The sequence below is a fragment of the Hirundo rustica genome, chromosome 1, assembly GCF_015227805.2.
Source record: "Hirundo rustica isolate bHirRus1 chromosome 1, bHirRus1.pri.v3, whole genome shotgun sequence".
Lineage (NCBI taxonomy): Eukaryota > Metazoa > Chordata > Aves > Passeriformes > Hirundinidae > Hirundo > Hirundo rustica.
In genome coordinates, this window is record NC_053450.1 from 121,113,367 (window position 1) to 121,133,502 (window position 20,136).

At 38.7% G+C, this 20,136-nt stretch overlaps 1 protein-coding gene across 5 annotated transcripts in view; it reads right to left on the reverse strand.

The window, feature by feature from the left end:
- WIPF3 (WAS/WASL interacting protein family member 3) overlaps window positions 1-20,136 on the reverse strand; it is a 73,901-nt gene that overhangs the window by 10,118 nt on the left and 43,647 nt on the right. For all 5 annotated transcript variants that reach the window (XM_040069289.2, XM_040068896.1, XM_040069096.2 and 2 more), the window contains exon 2: window positions 10,450-10,594. In XM_040069289.2, the coding sequence (XP_039925223.1) occupies window positions 10,450-10,539 (90 nt within the window). In that variant the 5' untranslated portion in view covers window positions 10,540-10,594. The remainder of the gene's footprint in view (window positions 1-10,449; window positions 10,595-20,136) is intronic.

Consider the following 20,136-nt stretch of genomic DNA (forward strand, 5'->3'; position numbering starts at 1 on the left):
ATATATCTCATCCTTTCAGAAAAAACAGTGTGAGCAAAAACGGAATCACAAGCTCAGTTCTGGTCTCCAGATTTTTAAAATTAAATTGTGGAAACCTGGAGGTTCAAAAGAAAGAGCCAAAGTAGTGCCCAAAACACTGGAGGAACAGCTCCCTTTGGACTGTCAGCTGTGAAGTCTGTCTGAGGGGGGCTTGGTCTGCCTGCACACGACAGCCTGTCCTGGGAATGGTGGTGAGGACTCAGGCAGCAGAGACAGGCATTGGTGAATGAACGTGAGATGCAAACAGACAAGCTGCAGACAGCAGCAGATTATCAGTCTCTTGATAATACTTCAGATCGAGGCTGGAGCCTCTCTGGCAGAAGTGGTTTTTGTAAAGCACAAGTCACCAGGTCCTGTGCAGAGCGACTTGGTGGTGTGCAGTACCCTGTGGTGGAGGGGCACAGCCAGTGGTTTGTAACAGCTTCTTCCAGTTAGGAGTTCTGTGAAAGTGGATTGATTAGCTTAGAAGGACAGCTTACTATTTTTACACTTTCTATATATGGACCACTCCAGGTTTGACCCCAAATAATCACAATCTTAACACCCTAAATTGAGTTGTATCAGACAAATTAAGAACTGAGAGACTTTTTCTAGGGAAAATTGACAGAAATGCATGGCATTGAACTCCATTTCTGGGTACACTCTGCTGTGATATTGGCATCACCTTCAGAATGTCACTTTACATCCTGCAAGACCGATGGGAGCATCGACCTACCCTCTGGGCTCCTATGATACTTAAAATATTGAAGAGATATACGTGCTCAGATACTAAAGTGATGTAAATGCAGAAGGCACCAGCCATTTGAAAAAGTTTATATTAATACTAATTGTAATCTTCAGATTTTAAAGAGTACCCCATGCACACAGAAAAGTCCTCTGGACAGGTAGTTCAGTCACAGTTCATACATACTGACCCATAAATGGCTTTATTTACTCTGATTTTAAACACACTCTTTAATGCATTTGTAAAGTAATTCAGGGTAATACAAATCTACATAAACAGGACAGCTGCAGGAAAATGTACCTCTAGCCCTTCAGACAACCTAATAGCCAAGCAGTCATGGGCCTTTCTTTCAGAGTAAACCAATCAGGTGATGTGAAAAGATGATCCAGTACTGAAACTCTAAATTAGCTAGGAGCCATAAGTAAGATAAAATAAAGCATTATTCGTGCTTTTACTCAGAGAACTTAATAGTACTGAGGATTTACACTCCTAATGTGCAATGAATTGTATTTGAAAGAAAGTCAAAATATATTTAGCTTTTCCCTAATTATTTTGTGAGATATATAATGATAAAATTAAAGACCAATCAATACATTTGACACCAGAATTTTATTACGGGCAGAAGGAGAGCTCTCTCTTTTGCTGACAATATAAATTATTTCTATAAATCTTGTGGCAATTAACCTTCCCCTCTCCCATTACCAATTTTTCCCCCTGAAGAAAAAATCCCCAAGATCCAATGCAGAGATCAAGCACAGCTACTGGCAGAAGGCATAAGAAGCATATATTTTAGTGAAAAAAAGAGTTCGAGGACACCCCTTGCTTTCTTATTTTTCTCTGCCATGCTCAGCCAAACCTGTACAGATCCAGGCTGAGGCAAGTGATTTTTACCACTGCAGCATGAAACACCTCAGGTTTGGCTTTTAAGGAAGGGAAAGACGGTGCAGCAAGATAAAGACTGAGCAGAAAGCTCCAGGATAAAGGATATTTGCTCACCGAGACAAATACTTATAAGGAGGAAAAAAGAAGTTCCTGAGCCAGTCCCGGCCCTCTCTGGCATCCAATCTTTCAAGATTCAGAGACCCAACTTAAACTAAAAAATGCAAGAGAAAAAGCCTACAAACCTGGCAATGGACAATTAAAACCAGCATCTTAAACAGCAGGAAGGGCAAAACAAGCAAGAGCTTTGGAGACAGTACAGTCAGTAATGTGATAGTGCCATGTCTGGTCAAAGAAAAGGTTTGTCAATAATGAGAGACAACTAAAACAACTAAACCTTAAATAAAGGATGTATAAAGCATCAAGACACAGCAGAAACCACTGGAAATATAACAAAATTCTCCAAATATTATTTCTATATTAACAATAACCAAAATTCTGGTGTAGACAAATATGATTTTCCAGGAAAGAGGACAAAAAAGGTGAAGCTAGCTGCCTAATGCAGTTTGTGCGTCATGTCAGAGATAGCTGAGAATATGAGAGAAAAACACAGCTTGTTTGTGGTTGGTAAACCATCTGAGAAAGGATGATGAATGTTCTTACCTCCCATATGGCACCACAAGACTTTCCAAGCAGGAGAGCATGAAGGGAGAGATGATGACTGGCTCCTCATCCAGCCATAAATCTCCTACTCCTTTGAAGGAAAGCCAGGCATTGGCTTGGTGCTCACAACAGTCTGGAAGGGCACAGACCTTGAGTAAGGGGCCTCAAAGGTCATGAGTCTGTTAAAATACCCTTCTGGAACCTCTGATGGTAAAAAAAGAGTGGACCAAGGACAGGGGAGACCTGCTTGCAAGCAACTTACTCTGTAGCTTCCTTCCACTTCACCACAAGCTGCTGACCACAAGTGTTCCATAAGGAGATTCCTGTAACCATCAGGACTAAGGTATTTAAATGAACTCAGCTCCTAAAAGACTCCATCTTTTTCAAAAGCGGAACCAAGAGAAAAAAAGTAATATTGCCAGTAAGATGCTATAACAGTCTAACAAACTACCATGTCATAGTTTTTTATTAAAAGAATTAGGTTGTTTTGGAACATGGAAGTTGACCAGAAATCTCACTGTAAACTGACCAGCATGTCTTCCTTGACATAGCATAGGATTATAAAAGTCATCTATTCATTTATAGCTGAGCATGGAATCTGAAGCCCCAGAGGAATTTGGAACTTGCTTCCAAGATCAATCCACTATTACTAGTTTAGAATTATGCCAGGAATTAATGATTTTACATTTGCAGCAGAAACAGTTTGCCCATCAGGCGAGAGCATTGCTTTTACAAAGAGTTCTCAAACAAGCAGCTAAAATCTCTACCAGGAATGTGCCAAGAAAAGCAGTAGCAACAAAAAGAAGGAGCTTATTAAAATAATAAATAATAAACAGCAGATCACAAACAGGACTACCAGAGAAAAACATTGTCATTCTTCTTGTATTTTCATTACATATGCATCAGGTGTGGTTTCACTCATGCACTGTCAAATACAAAATAAAATAATCAAAATAATCCCCCCTTCACGTTTAATCAGAAGTCCAGCAAGTCTCAACAACGAAGTACATGTCTTTCTTTATTTAAAATATTTTAAACTGCTTGTTTCTAAAGCCTGGGAGATCTGGTACCTGACAATTTTGGTTCTGCTCACAAGAGAGCTCTGACCTCTGATTTAAAGCCTTTAAATTATGGAAGACTTCACCACAGCGCAAGACTCCACCTGCACAGTCATTTGCAAGATCAGAGCCATTTCTTGTGTTTCTGCTGCGTAGCACAGGACAAAACTAATTCATTCTTGGCTCCTGATCTGCCTGGGCAAACATGGCACGCTCTCAGCCTTCTAGCAAGCTGAGCTTCAAATGCTTCCCATGCGAGGGGTCACTTTCCAGCCAACTTTTCTGAGGGAACCCACATGAGGGCACCTGCCAAATAGCTTCCTGGCAGCTAATGGAATCATTGTTTCAAGAGAATGACAGGACCAGCACTTGACAATTCCACCTACACCCAGCTCAGTACTGATTAACCACGATCTCAGTCTCCATCGCACAAAGTTCTGCAGTCTGAACCTGCCAGGTTGAAAAGGTCACCGAGCAATGTGTGTACTTAGATAGGCTGTGTCTACACCAATCTTGTTTCTCAGCTCCCAGCTAGGGAAGCAGTGCAGAAGTTGTTATGGATCCCTTCCTGTCACTCCAGCCACCGCCCAGTCCTGGCTTTAGTCCCAAACAGTGAGGCTTTTTGGGGTTAGCAGAGCCTGGAAGTGCCTGCCCTGCACCTGCTTGAAGCTACCACCACACACAATGGCAGGGAACAGAACACAAAAACCAGCACAGCAGGAGCAACTTTCTTCTAAATCTGTGTTCCCAGTGCTTATTTCAAACACCACCAGAAATCAATGCCACTGCACCCAATAAACCCTGTGCACCGCATGCTAGCACCACCGTATCAGATAATATAAAATCTTGTATACTAAACAGTTCAATTGCTCCTGCCTCAAATGGAGCAGTGGGCTTATTCACTAGGGCATACTTAAGGTTTTCCAGCATGATTTCTGTACCTGAGTACAAAAAGCGCAACAGAATCAGTAGGATCATTTATACCTGCTGAGCTTTTCTATGGGTATTTAACTTTCTGACACCCACATTTTAAATGCAAATTCTGACTGTTCTTTCACTAAAAGAAAACATGCAGTATCAGAACCTACCAAAATGGAGGCAGTATAAAATTTAAACTACTCTAAAAGCGTTTTCCAGCAGTCCAAAAAAATCACAAGTCAAATATCAAAAATACCCTGAGATTGGCTTAAAAAAAAAAAAAAAATGAACTTCATCTTTTAATTTCTAAATCTTTTCATGGGATTCAAAGTCCCATGATTGTCTCTGCATCAATGAAAAGAAAGGGAAAACTTTTACATAAACAAGAAAACCTGAGGGCCTGGCATTGCAATGAAAATGTCAAACAGTACAAGGCTGAAAACGTCGCCATGGGAGCTGGTGACACTAGCACTGTTTATCCTCTCTGTCTACCTTAGCAGAGTCCCCAGAATGACAAGAGATACCGTGAATAGTGGCAACAGAAATCCCAACTTGTAAAAACCTACACACATCACAATTTAATCTCTATCTAAGAACACTAGGCCATTTTCGTACTCAGTTACTTGTGGAGAAGCTACTGATCATTCTGAAATGCCTTTTAGCATCCACACAAAATTATGGTTAACCCAAGAGAGAATAACAAGAATCTAGCATTCCTTGCACTGTCACCTTCCAGCCTTTCAGAGAAGTCCTACTGAAGTGTTGCTACTGTTCTGAGTTCTCTTTTAAATAAAAGGCTAAAAGTATCATATTTAATTGACAGATTGAATTTAATAGACATTAGAGATGGGGTACTGACTTTTAAGGGCATTATTACTGTGTGATTAGAATGGTAAATTAGCCTGTTAGTTCTCTGCAGCTAGGCTGAGCTCGATCATATACAGCTGCTAACTGTACTCTGCAGTTTCCATATTGTATATTATACAGCTGAAAAACAAAGAGAAAGAATGCTCTTTAAATGCATTCCATTCCATTCAGACATGCAGAACACATGATACTATGAAGAAACCTGCAAAACAGAACTCATTATCTAAATACACTTAAAACACTGACGTAAGAGTTCTCAAGGGAAGCATTCAAGATTAGCATCTAGGAACTATATGCAGTCCATGCTCCTGTGCCTGTCCAGATGAAACAGAGCAATGCCAGCCTAGTATTTATGTTTTCTTTTCATCTTCCACACCTTTCAAAGCTCCCACTTACCCTTTCTGTATTTGCTGATTACAAGAGTAGAAGGGTACAGCATCAACATTTTGAGATGCCACAGCTATGCAACCCCAATTTTCCAACAGCTGAAAATTAAGTTAAATAAACCACACAAAGGCACAGCATTTTTTTTTTCCCCCTACATGATTGCCTCTGATTTCTTTATGAAAGTAGACTGGTGTGAGATATGACACATTACTAAAACACTATAAATCGGTATTTATTTTGTCTGGAACAAAGCACTTAAAAATTTCAGCTGTGCTTTGTCCAGCCTTTAGCACAGTTTATATGATCAGTCAGTCACCAAGATTACCAAGCCTGAGCTTTCTCTCACTCCAGTGTGTTTTGCCTATCAGCAATAAATATTGTGTTTTAGTATCTCCTGGCCCAGAGACTCCATGACTAAAGTACTAAACATGATCCTACTGCTCCGATAAAGTTTTAATAAACACATTCCTACATATTTTGCTATTGGCACCATGCACAATTCTCTTCTTTCAGTATCACACTTGCATGTCTAGGGGTCTGAATAAAGACTTGAGAGATTACTTTAATTTTTACAATAAATAATTAGCAAGCATGACCAAAAATTTATGCATATGAGTGCCCATATGTGCACATTTGCTCATACTATATTTGGTAAGACCAAATCAAAGTACCATAAATCATCATTCTCTTCATCCAAGATGTTTTACATATGTTGTTTGTTCTCTTTCCAAAGAACAGTAGTGCTAAATGTCATAGGAGCAAAACCAACTCCCACACAACTTCAGATGAACACTGCAGCTCTCTGAAATTCTTGGGAAGGCTGAAAGAAACAGCTCAGGAAGGTTTTCAATCTAACAACTGCATGAAGGAGGGGAAAAAAAAAACCCATCCCCTCAAGGAAAACTATCAGGTGATGTTTTTCTGAACCTTGGAAATCCTTCTTTTGAGTAAATTATGCATTTATCACAGCATTATATGAGGAATTGCTTTTCTGAGTTTTCTGCTACAAGAGCAGAAAATGAGAATGACAAACTTGGTAAACACTGACAGGTTTATCTACAACAGTAATTCTGTTCTTAATTTTATTTTTTTAATTTTAACTAAATAAGAATGAGGTAATTATTAAGATTAATCAACATGCTAGTCTAGCATTCATCATTGTTCCAAGTTTCACCTTTCTATCACCGAAGTGAGCATATTACTTTCTCCTCCTGCTATCCTAGTTTCTAGTGTGCCACAAGGCAGCAAATAAACACCTGGTGCTGTTTTATGAGCTTTAATCATCTGAACCATTGTGATTTTGGGGGTTAATTTCTATGCTAAGACTTTAATCATAACAATTCTAAAGAGAACAGAAGTATTTTCTTAAACTCCACAAACATATGAATCATTAAACAAACACCTCTGAGTAAGGCACAACCCAGCAGGGCTGCTACACATCCACACTTCCTCCAATATTAACATTTTAATAGGTGATGACTGATCTTAACATTACAAATTCATATATACAGAGGCTACACAGCAGTAAGCAGCCTTCACTGCATGTAATAAGTGAACAGCGTTTATCAAAGCAAAATTCTCTCTTGATCCTTTTCTAGGGAAATTAAATAGAGAAAAATTTTAATCAGTCTCAGTGGTGACACCTACTCCAGAAAATATGACAAACCCAAACTAACCTGGGTGCCTCATATGCCAAACTTAAAGGCAAGAGTGGTAAAAAAAAAAAATAGAGGGGAATAAAATTAAATTTTTCATGAACAGAAAGCTTTAAAAAACCCCAAACCCACCACCATCTTCCCCAAAACCAACAACAAAAACTCTATTAAAAAACCTCACCTTATATGACATGCCCATAAATTAAAAGAGCTTTAGAACAAACACCCTATGCCTCCTATATAAGTGTGCTTTGATATGGTATAGAGGAATAGGGAACAAGAAAATAATTGAATTCTATAAGCCAGTGCCAGAAAACACATCAGGGCACATTTTTATTCTGCCTACTCACCCCACTCATCTCTATGACCCCCAGAAGGCAGGCATTTGAAGACATGCTCAATTAATCTAATTAGTTATATTTACATTTTGACTCAGCCACCTACATCTGCTACAGCAGACACCCCACATTCCCTCCTGAGAGATGCAGGAATTTTGTTTCCTTTAAAGTTTGCTCTAACAGTAGTTTTTTAGCTATTGGGCACAGGTGGCTCCAACATGTCTTAAATACCATCTCCAAATCACTTTGTATTGTCTTGTAACAACTTTTGTGAACAAAATTCAGTACAAGTATTTACAGAATATCAGCAAATCCAAAAGTCTTAGTAAACAGTAGGAACAAGGCCAAAAAACACTAGGAAAGAACTGTCTTCTGCCTTAAGAAGGAGTTAACAGGTCAAAAAAGTTATGTGCCAACAGTGATTAGAATTACCGTGAAGTAAGGACTGCAAAATTATTTGGGATCAAGGCTCACAATATTTGCAAAGAAAATGTGCAGAGAAAAAGATAATGTGGTGACCACTCCAAAAAATCTCTTGATAGTGAAAGCAAGAGGAAAGTGCAGTTCTCATCCATAACTAGAAAAGCAACACAAGTCTATGGTACCCCTGCAATAGCATAATGAAAAACAACAGGATTCTAAAACCCCCACCTACACACAGATATTTTTCTTTTAACATAAATCACATAAGTTAAACTAGTGGCTCACCTGCATATCAGTAGCAAAATTAAAACCTAACTTTTAATTGCTAACATGCAAATCTTACTCTGATTTAATCACACTAGTATAATAAAAATCACTGTGCTGTTTACTTTGGAACGTTTCCAGCTGTTGGCCAAATAATAACTTACTTGCTTTGAAGGTTTTCCTTAAAGCTATATGCCTGTTAAAATTTTTCCTTCTTCCATCCCCCAACTGTAGATCTAGCAGCTGAAACAACAGCTGGGCAGATTAGCAGCTGTCAAAGACAAATGCCAATTTCTAGAAAAGGGCTTTCTAGTAAAAGAAAATAGGGTCTACAGCAAGTATCTGCAGATCCCCCAGCTACAGGATTTTACTCTGTAACTTGGCACCAGCTGGTGCTTCTGGTGAACTCACCAGGCAGATTCCTGATCCTGTCTCTCATTGTTTTGACAGAAAAAAATTAATTTTTGCTCTTACAGAAAAAACAATGTCCTGCCATGTTATTTTATTAAATATTTGTGTTGATTCATATGCTCTTTTTAGTATCGAGACTTATTAAAAGCAAGGGCTCAATATCAGGCATTAACTAGAAACACATCTAGTATGTATCATGTCAAGATTGAGCTGACTCTAAATTCTGCATATCTTATACAGAGATCACCCCATTTGAAACAGAATGATCCAACTACAATATGAAAATAAGTCTTGTATCAAAACCCTATCATGGCAGTGGGTTTAGTCATCAGAAAAGGGAATGAGAAACAAAAACTCCTAAGCTTGTTCATAATGATCCACAGGAGACCTTTTCGCTTTCTCCAGTCATTTACAATTGGAGTATGTTAGAGGAGTCTAAAAATGTCTCTAGATACTCTACTGATTTAAATTTATTAGGGTAAGAACATTTGCAGCTTCTGTTGACTTTAATTGCAGTTGTGAGCATTAAGCTGCTCACAATATGCAGCCCACTTATTTCAGCATCTAAGTATAGGTTGTGTACCAGCCCAGAAGAATTGCTAATTGGAAACACTGCTCATGGTGCCCAAGTTGATACTGAATGCTGGAAAGAATCAAGCTGCTTATTCCATTTGCTGTCTTTATCCTCCTCTTCATCTCCACAACTCATGGGGAGTTTTACAAAATGGTTCAGCCTATAAAGTAGCAGAGAGAAACTTGCAAGGAAACATCCTTCTGGAAAAAAAAAAAAGATAAAATAAGAGCATTATGAACAATACCAAACAAAATCAACCAACCTTCCTGGGAACAAAACAGGCAGATATGCCAGGGAATGCAAGGGAAAAATGTTCTTAAAAATATAAACTTGAAGTACATTTGAAGTACCATGTACTGTTTCGCTACAGAGACTAACATAGTCTGCAAATAAACACAGCAGTGACAGAAAAATGTATGAAAAAACCTCAGGAAAGATTTTATGACTTGAACGCAACCATGCCAGGTTCCACTCTTTCAAAAAGGGTCTAAGAATTTCAATGCAGAAACAGGTTATGACCAGCTGATCACAGAATTCAAGGAATTGCTTAAACAGGTTTTACCATTGGTACAATAATTGATTGTGAAGGTATGAAAATGTAATACCCTGAAAGTTCACCCAGAGCAGCCTCCTCTTATTGCAAACATGCTGACAAGGCATATGTTCTACTTCATGACACACACAGTAATGATCTGTTACAAGCTGTAACTGTTCCTGCACATGTACAAAAGAATATTGTGCTGTATCCCCAGGAAGACACCGTGTACTAGAAAGGGCAAAATGTACAGCTGAACACTGTGAGTCTTAATAGGAGCTGTAAGAAAAAGGATGAAGAAATTAATACTTACCATCTGTACATTACCAATACAAAAATGAATTCCCTTTGGCTGGAAAAGTATTCACAAATGCTAAATTCTCACCATATGCACTCTAATCATCTCAAAACTTTTTATCATGCATTTCTAGCAGTAAAAAAATTATGGAGCATGCACCCCAACATACATGGGTTTATTTCTTTATAAAGTATACACATGTATGACTGAACTTACAGTATTTTCATCCCAATCACACACCAATGGATCATCTCACACAGCCCACTTTGGAGACCACTGCTATAATGAACAGAACCAGTGCCAGCAGAACAAACATCTGCCCCAGATATTTGCTATGAATATCCATGCCAAAATCCTGTGGGCTCTGAGTTGGCTAAGCTAAGCTTTTGCTTATAGAAATGAAAAGTCAGTCTTACCGGTGGTGGTGGTGGTGGTGGAGGGGGTCCTCCAGAAGGTGGTGGAGGTGGCGGAGGAGGAGGTGGCGGCGGTGGTGGTGGCACAGGCATCCGCTTGGATTTCTAGCTTCACGCAGTTGTGAAAAATATAGCCGAAGTCTATGTCCTTGAGACAGGAGGAGAAGGAAGGGAGGAGAAGGAAAAGTGGAAGAATAAAAAGAAAAAACGGAGGAATGTGTTTATACACTGCAATCTGAAGATCAGCCAAATATCTGGCTGTCAGCAGACTGAAGACTTTTATACTGCACTGCTTCCAAAGGTACAGCACAAACAGCCTCATTACAGTTATGATGACAACATACATCTAAGGAACAAGCTCACGGATCTGGACCAGGGCCATGAGTACCAAATGCATAGACACTAGCCTGTCCAACTATTACATCTTGCAGTAACTTAGACCCTAGCCCTGAAATGCAACTCTGCAGAGAACAAATCATTGTCGACCACATGTAGACATTCCTGCTGGGACAAAAACTCTGTTGACTTTAAGCCAGAGGTTTGCTGCTCTAAGGAGTAAGTAAGGGACTTCTTAAGGTTCACTGGACTTACTCAATGTTTAAAGAGAGAGAAAAAAAAAAAAAAGAAAAAAAGAAAAAAAAAGAGGAAAAAAACCCCTCTTGATTTAATAATAAATAAAGAAATAAAGATACAAATTAATGCTTCTATTACCAAATGATATATCAAGGATCAGACAACTCAAGTGTTAAAGTCAAGTGTTTTTCCTGCCATTTAAAAATGTTAATTTTCACAATTCTTTAGCATTAGTTCACTGACAAAAAAAGCACATATCTTCCAACAAAAGCTATATGCTTTTTTTAAAAAAAATCTTTTGCAGAATGACAGGGCATCACTCGCTAATTTTCATACCTAACCTAGCCCTCAGCATGACTCAGTCATCCCTAAAGAAACCCCTGTATTTAATTAGTTAAGTTGCAAATGGAAGTACTAGGCAGTGCCAAAGAGAGCCCTCTGCAAGCCATACTTGAAATCCTCTTTTGATAGTGACACTTGGAAAAATGCTCTGAACACATCTAGCTTTACATCTTGTTCTACGTCCATCATGTCACAATTATTTTCTGAGATTCTTCACAGTGTCATATGAAACAATGTCAAAAGCCCTACAATAAAAGAAATATGTCATATGCTTTGTCTTTTCTTTCTTCAAGGCTTTATCTTAACAAGAAATTACATTGGTTTCTCACATTTACTCTTTATACATCTCTCTAGGTCATAATTTGTTTCCCTGACTCCTGAAAGGTCTTAAAAACATTTTTCACATTCTAATGTTTTACTAGAAATTGATGTTGAATTGAAAAGACCCAATTCCCAGACCCTATTCCCCTTGCTTCTTCCATCATTTTTAAAAGCAGGCACTCCACGCTTTTCCAGAATCATCTGTGTAGGAAGGAGGCACAGCAGTTACATCTGGAAAAGTTCAGGAGAGAAAACATAGAAATGAGGCAAGTTACAGTGGAGTGGAATATCTGGCTGTTTTGCTAGAGGGTTAGTTTGGAAGAGACAGTGAAATTAAAACATACATGCAGACACGTTCTTTTCATACCTAGCATACATGAACAATACCCCAATAATATCTGAGTATTTTTCTCCTTTTTTATCTTGCAAAATACTTAGTGAAAGATCAGTCAAAAATTAAACACGCAGAGCCTCTGAAATACTCCCTTGAGAGACTGCTGTGCCCAAGAGCCGGCATATCAAAGCACCCTGGTCTGTAACAGAATAGGTTACAATCACTTTAACAAGCTCTTAATGAAGCTTTCCAAAAAAGCTGGCATCACAGCATCTCCACCATTCCACCCTCACTGCTGCCCTATTCAAAAACCCATTATCAGAAGATATCTCTTTTCCTCAATTAAGCCATTCAAAAACATGGACATAAGGAGAATGAGTCTTCCCAGCTAATAATATGTTTCGGGTTAGTATCTTCCTACCCTGCAATACAGGCCTTTTGTCTTCATTAAGGATTTAGAATGGGAAATATGCTCTTAGTCAAATTAGGGAAAAAAAATACAACCCACGCTCGTGTGGCAGACCACATGAATGGCAGCAGGAGGTAGAGTACATCGGAGGCAAGCAGCAGTGGGAGAAAGGAAATGGGAATCAGCTCCTGCTATTTAAAAGTCACAATGTGAAATGCCATCAGATGACTTTTCTAGCTGCCTCTCCACCAGTCCCTGCACCCGTTCCTCCAAATGTTGCAGCCTAAATTCAAGGACTAGAAACTGTGTGACCATCTACAATCCAAAATTCAGTGCAGAGGAAGAGTTCACCATGGATCCCACTCCCATATCCTCCTGTCCAGTGGCATCAGGGCAAAATGCATTCTGTGGGGCTGTAACAAACAGCCCTTGAATGAAATATTGGAGACACCATATAGCTTTCCTCCCATGCTGTTTCAAACCCTCTACAAATGAGCCATCTTTCAGAAAATCCTGCTGATGTGTCTTCTTTTGTCTCCTACCACAAATTCAGAAGCTCGATGTCCCAACCTTGGCGCGCTTTTGTGTAAACATTAAAACTCATGGTTTTTATACCAGTACTATTACAGGGTTATGCCTACACAATGAAGAACTCTTTTCCACACAGGGGCTCTATCCCTTCAAGTGGGCTTTGAAAGGTGTGCTGCCATCTCACAAGTAGACAATGTATGCTGATAAAGGAATCTTCAAGCTTACAATAAAAAACATTTGGCTCTTAACGTTTAGTCATAACTGCACAATCTACACTTTTTAATATGTAGGACCAGCTACGATAACCTCTTTTGTATTACTGCAGCAATTATCATGGGGACTGTATTGAAAGAAAATTATGGAGAAGGCTGCAACTCTTTCAATTTATCAGCACACATTACTTGGAGGCCTCTGTTCCCTGGTTAAAGGCTGTATTTCATTTGCCTCTCCCCTCATTATATTTTTATATATATATATACAAAATATATAAACTATGGTCAGTAATTTCACACAAGAGCTTCGGACCATGCCAAGTTTATGGATTTTCACACAATAATCTAAGTAAATTCTGGATTAAAAACAAAAAAGGAGCATCTTATTGATCAGTTCTAGTGTCTGGTAAGAGCCAGGCAAGAAGGAAATGCTACAAAGGATCCTTAAGGCTCATGTGCCCTTTCTCCACTCCTCTAAATATTCATACCTATAATTGGAAGAGAGGGGTCTGAATAATCCCTGAGGGACAGAAATAAAAAGATACAGTTCAAAAGGCTGGCATTAGGTGGAAGGGAGAAGCCTATATGATTAACCTCAGTTTCCTAAGGCAAGAAGCAATGTAAATCTTACCTTGACTTAAATATCACAGAACAGAATCAAGCCCAAAAATTATAGAATTTATTGCAAAAGAAAGAAAAGAAATCTCAAACCCTGCCTTTTCTAGTCCACCTCCCCTACCAAAGCAAGGTTGTACATTTTTTTTTAGTGCTTTATGAAGTCTAATTTTAGGTGTCCCAAATAATGTGGCTTTTATTATTTCCCTTGGGAAGCTCTTTCCCAGTCAAATAACTCTTTTAGTTCAGATTGCCTGACATGCAGCCTAATTTCTCCTTCTCTTAGTCTGATCCCATTTGCACTCCACTGCAGATGACTCTATCTTGTTCCAAGCAAAATAGTTTTTCCTACTGCTCAGCATCAGCTTTGTGGAACATAAGCACTGTAATTCAAAAGTAGATTTGCAAGGACTTGTTATACTTTTTGAGCTGTTCTACTTCTCACAAGGGAATGAACTTCTCATCAGTCAGAGACGATTATTACTCTTCTCTGATCTCAAAACAATTGGTCTTCTTTTGTTCTGTTGGTAAGGATAATTCTGAACCTGGTAATTTCAGGTGTCACAGATTGTTCTTTGCGTGTTCCCACTGCGTGTGCTTGAATAGCAGCTCAGTTTAAGAACAAGACTGCGGTCATCAATGTAAGAGCTCAAGCTCCAGATTTCTGAAGGTCCAAATAAAGTCTTCACCCAGGCTTTAATCTGAAGTGTCAGACAAGACAGAGGAGGTGAAGATATTTCTTCTTCATGGATTGCTCTCTCAATCTTGTGCTAGATTTGCCTGTAGGAAACTCAAAACCTCTGCCTAAGCTTTTCTGCAGCTTCGGTCTCATTTTATCCAGCTACCAGACATGCTCAAACTCTGATCCGAGTGCTTCCCAAAGGTCTCCTCCTGAAGCATCACTGCCACAGCCTCAGTGCAGGGCTCATACTAAAACAAAATCCTGCTGGGAACAGAGAGCTGCACAAAAAACCAGAGGATTTTGGACAGCAGCTCTCACGCGTCCTGCCACACTGACATTCAGCAGAACCACCACAGGTGTGCCTGCAAAAACTATTCTAAAACACCTTCACCCATCAAGGAAAAGGAAGGCATGAAACAGCTGTACCTTCAATTTAGTACAATGTCTAAAAGCAGAAAAGACAGAGGGAAAAAAATATCACAATTACTTAAATGTGCCTAATATGCATTTATGCACTAAAACAACTCTACATAGGGGTATTTTTTAAATGGCCAGTGTCCTTAGGTCTTTAGGTGGTATAGTCATTAACATGAAACAACACAGATGGAATTGAAAATCTGACACTTATAACCAAATTGAAGAAAGGACTGCAAAATAACAGATTCACTACTACTGGATTTGCAATCACTGCAGCTGCACATTCTGAAGCAGGTAATTATCATTGAGGAAATGTACAGGTTTTCTTCTTTCAAAGGAAAGGCTGGGCGAGACATTTCAAAGGTGTGCAGGACAGCTTATCTATAATATTGGTCTTACTTTCTTGATTAGAAACTGAAGGAAAAAAGTAGATCACAAACTGGTTTTATCTTTTAATCAACTTCTATATAATCAAATATGATTTCCTGATTAACTGTACTGTTCTGAGTTATAGCTTTTAAGTCCTTGTATTTCAACAGAAACGTCAAATAATTTCAAAATTACCTGTGAAAAAACAGCATCAATAAGCATCTGCTCAACTTTCATGGTCTCAAAAGTAGACAATTAGCAAATTGTGTGTCCATTTGCTCCTGTGAAACATCACTGAACAACAACTGAAATCATTGATATGAGACCTCCACAGATCTTTTAAAGACAGTACAACACATGGAGATACAGGGAAGATTAAAAACAGAGAACAGATTGACTTTCCTGCTGTCACTATCACACAACTGGAAAAGACTTGGAAAGAGCTTCTGTTTGGAATGAGCTGGTCTAGATCCTAATTTTAAGAGAATCAAACAATTTCATATTTAAGCATTGGATGCTACATTTTTTTTTTCTTTATGGAGTGTGAATGACTTTTTGTGTTTAGAGAACCCAACAAGAAAGAAGAAAGGTAGACCCTCTGAATAGCCTGTCTCTTTTTTACCCTGCCATGACAATCCCATTTACAAAATAATTGATAGTTTCTGCTGCATTTAAGACGTTTAAGAACTGTGTAGAAGTGTTAAACTGTTAGTCCCTTCATTTACAGAAGGAAAGCAAATACCCATACACATACCTGTCCTACTATATATATATATATATATTAAACTTTCACATGTATATTCCCACAGCTGACTAAGAAAACTCCAGCCTTTCACCATCTCCTAACAGTTGTACACCTGAATTGCATACAACTTGAGAGAAATTTCTGCTCTCAGTCACCATTTACATGACTGCAACTTAAGGCAGAATCTGACTTTTTCAATTCCACTGGAATGTGCAAACCTTAATGAAGGGCTCTTTCTCCATTAAATACCTGATGAAACACTTCTAAGCAGCATTTATCTTCTACATGGTCTGCAGGATTGTCTCACAGCACGTAACAGTATCCTGAATTTAAGCCAAGGACTCTAAGTTCCCCTCAGCTTGGACTATTTCCACCAGGCTTTATGCAGTTAAGAGGTGCCTCCCCTTTCTGCCTGAAAAAAAAAAAAAAAAACCAAAAAAACCCCAACAAAACAGCATGACTCTTATTCTGTCAGAAGCCTGATAAAATTGCCACAAACTGTCCAGGGCTGACCCAGCAGAGACCACAGGAATCTGAAGACGCTTTGCTTCCATGTGTGCTGTGGGCGGATCTCTGCTGGGTTCCCAATGGTGCTGAGGCCAGAAATTACAGCGTTATGCCTTGACAAACCTCCCTTCAGAGGCAAAGCTGCACAGATGACTTCACATCCCTACATATGACTGTTTCAGGGTGTAGCTTCCTCTGCTCCATGGGGATCTGTCATAGAAGACTGATTGTAAGGGAGCAGAATAAGAGAATTCATCATCCTCTTCTAAATAAGGAGTAAGAGAAAAGAACAACACATACCAAGAAGAAATATGTTGTGCCTATAGTAGTGTTAACCTGAAGTTAGAGAGTCAAAAGCCAAATGAGGTAAATTAGAAGTAATTAGGACTTGCACAAAGACATAACTTTTCAAAGGAAACTATTTATACAAAGGGTTTCCTTGAAATTAATATCGCATCATCCACACAAAGACAGACATGGCTTGTTTCACTGCCAGATATACAAACAATGGTGAATTTGATATACAGCCATTAGCAAAGTTAATCATTGGCCTAAGCTAAAGAAAGTGCAGCTCAGTAGACATTCAAGGGCATGGCCACATTCTGAAGACAACTGTTTACTCTTATACTCCTCAAGAATATCAGTGTGAGCAGCGCTTGATCTCTCTCTGTAGAGGTAATTCGATGTTTCAGGTTAACTTCTGCAAGTTCTACAGCCTCTGCTAAGAAGCTAATTGTATGTTTTCACATAATTATTAATGATCTATTCCTTTATAATTCTTCATATATTTATTGACTATCATTTTTATAATACAGTTATTTGAAAAGTATACCTGTACATAGAATGATTTCCACAAAAAAAATTCCAAACATTGTTTAACCAATTCCCTTAGCAGAAGAAAGTTTTGCTTTCCAATTAAGTAGCTAGCATCAAAATGGAAAATGCAAACAAGGCATTATTAAGCATTTTGCTCTTCTGTATTTGCTAGAGACACCTGAGACCTTGTTTTAAAATGCCAGTCAAGTGAAAAGAATTTGCAAACGTGAGTACTGGAAGACTAGAGGACTTTATAAACCCAATTCTTAAATAATTTTGAAATTTCCATTTTCAACCACATGATATTTTATCAGAGGTCCTATTTTTACAGCTTTACATCTTGAAAAGATATATTTATAGAAACCTGCATGCATGCCACGTCAGGCTGATAGCTATGAGTTTAAGAAACAGTCTAATACCAGCACTGCAAGAAAAATAAATTTTGCAATTCAACATGCAACATGCTCTCCTACAACAGAGTTTGAGGCCCCAGCATGGACTGTGGTCACTGTATGTGCTAAGGAGAATTGTCTTTCACAAGGGATGTAAAAGACAATGATCTGGTCACCTGCAGGGATAAGTTGTCAGGCAAATCCTCACCTCAAAGAAAGAAAGGGAAGCTTTGATCCTGGTTTTTAGTGAAATTGTGATTACTTAATTTCCACTCCAGTGGTAAAAATGTTAGCCCTGATTAAACTGTAACTTCTGAACATTCATTTTCACTTTCATGCCCTTTTCTGTCAATCCTGTTGAAGCTGCTCTCTCATTTCAGTGACATAACTGATAGCTTTATCTCAGATGTTCTTTACACCAGGGTAAGGCTTCCAAACTTAAAGGTACCTAACTATAAACCCCTAAGTTATTAACAAAGCCTTGCTATGCTACCATAACATTGCATTTTTGCTATATTAACTAACCCATTGCTCTGAAAAAATAATAGGCAATATGTTCTTATTGTCCCGTAAGCATCAAAGCTAATATCAAGCTTCCTATGTGCATAAGGGTGTAAATATGCTTTCTTGTACAGAAAATTGTTAGCTGTTTTTAAAGGCAATGTACAAAGTATCTAGCTCAAATCTTACATCCATTTATTCAGGACAATGATTTTACTTTGTACAATGAACAACAACTTGCAGTCATTTGCAATTGCAACGACAAAAAACTCCTGATAAAATTGGTTTTGATTTGTAGGCCTAGTTCTGAATTGCTAATAAAACAAAGTGCTGAGAAGAAACAATATGAGTTTATTAAATTGAAGTTTCAGCCCTTTGACTTATTAAAGGTCTTCATTTGTAATTCCCTGGGAAAGGCATTGTATTTAGCAGGGAAATTGTGATTGATACCTTCCTGTACACATGGCATAAGCAATGAACATCAGTGATTCAAAAATACTCAACTAACTTTACTGCCTGATGAAGAAGGAAAATTATTCTAGGGATTAAATGGCAATAGAACTTTTTCTGCGTTTGTATCTATCGTAGGCACAAAGGAAAAAAGTGGTTTTCTTTGAACAGCTCCCAAGTAAACTTTTAGAGCAATCAGTATCTGCTAGCATCAGACCGAGCAGGTTAAAGATGAGGACTCACTTGTTTCCACAAATTCTAGTGTCAAGTTTTATGCTGGCTTTGGACTTCACTTTCACATTAACCAGCCTGGATCTGGCCCATCCTCATTTTTATTTCACTTTGTGAATATTTCTCCCCTTTCCTAGTGGTTTACTGATCTCTCCATTCCCACCCTCCACTTTCTTTGTCCTGGTCACCATTCACTGCACCTGCTGCCCACTGTTGATGCAAGGCAAGGCAAGAAGAGGCATTTAATTTAAAAGGTAGAGATGTCTACCCCAGGGAAAGAACCCCTGCACATGGAACAAAAGTAAGTAACTCTGTGTGATGATACTAGACGTTCAGCGCAGGCTACCAGAACTTAGAAAAACAGAAGAAATGCAGAGTTAGGCTGATCCAGCTCTGGAAAAACCCAGAAAATGTGATTCTAGGCAATGTCAGGACGTATATCCTGATTAGAACTGGTACAAATGTACAAAGCTCCACCTGATGGATTGAAAAAAAGATTGAAGTATTGGAGATAAACAAGCAGGTCTGGGCAGAGGAAAGGACCAAAAGTAACAAACCACAAAATAACCACAGCACGCTCATTTTCCAGCTACTCCAGGCCTTTGTAGCTCTTGGTACAGTCTGTTCAGAGCAAGCCCAAGTACCCCCACATGGGACTGCATCATTTATCCTACTGTTAAGTCAATGTAAACTCATGATCACTTGATCCAAGAATATTTTGTACAATCCGCTTTTGCATAATTTCCTTGCTACTTAGTAATTTCACAGCTAAAAAAGGCTTTCGTTCTGCATTAAATGCCCTGTTAGGCCCCACATCTATCACTCACACAGTACATTACAGAGATGGTCTCCACCCCCTCTGCCAATTGACTAATCTAGGGGCTAATCCATGTCTTTTTTTCTTAATGCCAAATATTCCTTTGTTTTCAGTAGAAGTGAGATCAGTTCTTTAGGGTTTAACTCTGAAAATACACCAGGAAACACGATCTGCAACAACAGAAGTAACATCACTAACGTGGTAAGCTGTTCACGCTCACACAACTGACCAATAAAAGCAACTTTCTGTCCAAATCCCAGGCAGAATTTGACAGATATTTTTGCAGTGATTTACATAACCCCAAGAGAAGCAAACATTCCCTCTGAAAATGAGTTGCTAAAACCCCAGCCTGTTTTGCTGGTATGTAATCTTGGTTTGGCCTGCCTTTTATGTGCCTCATAATTTTCTTTATGTGTCTACTCACCT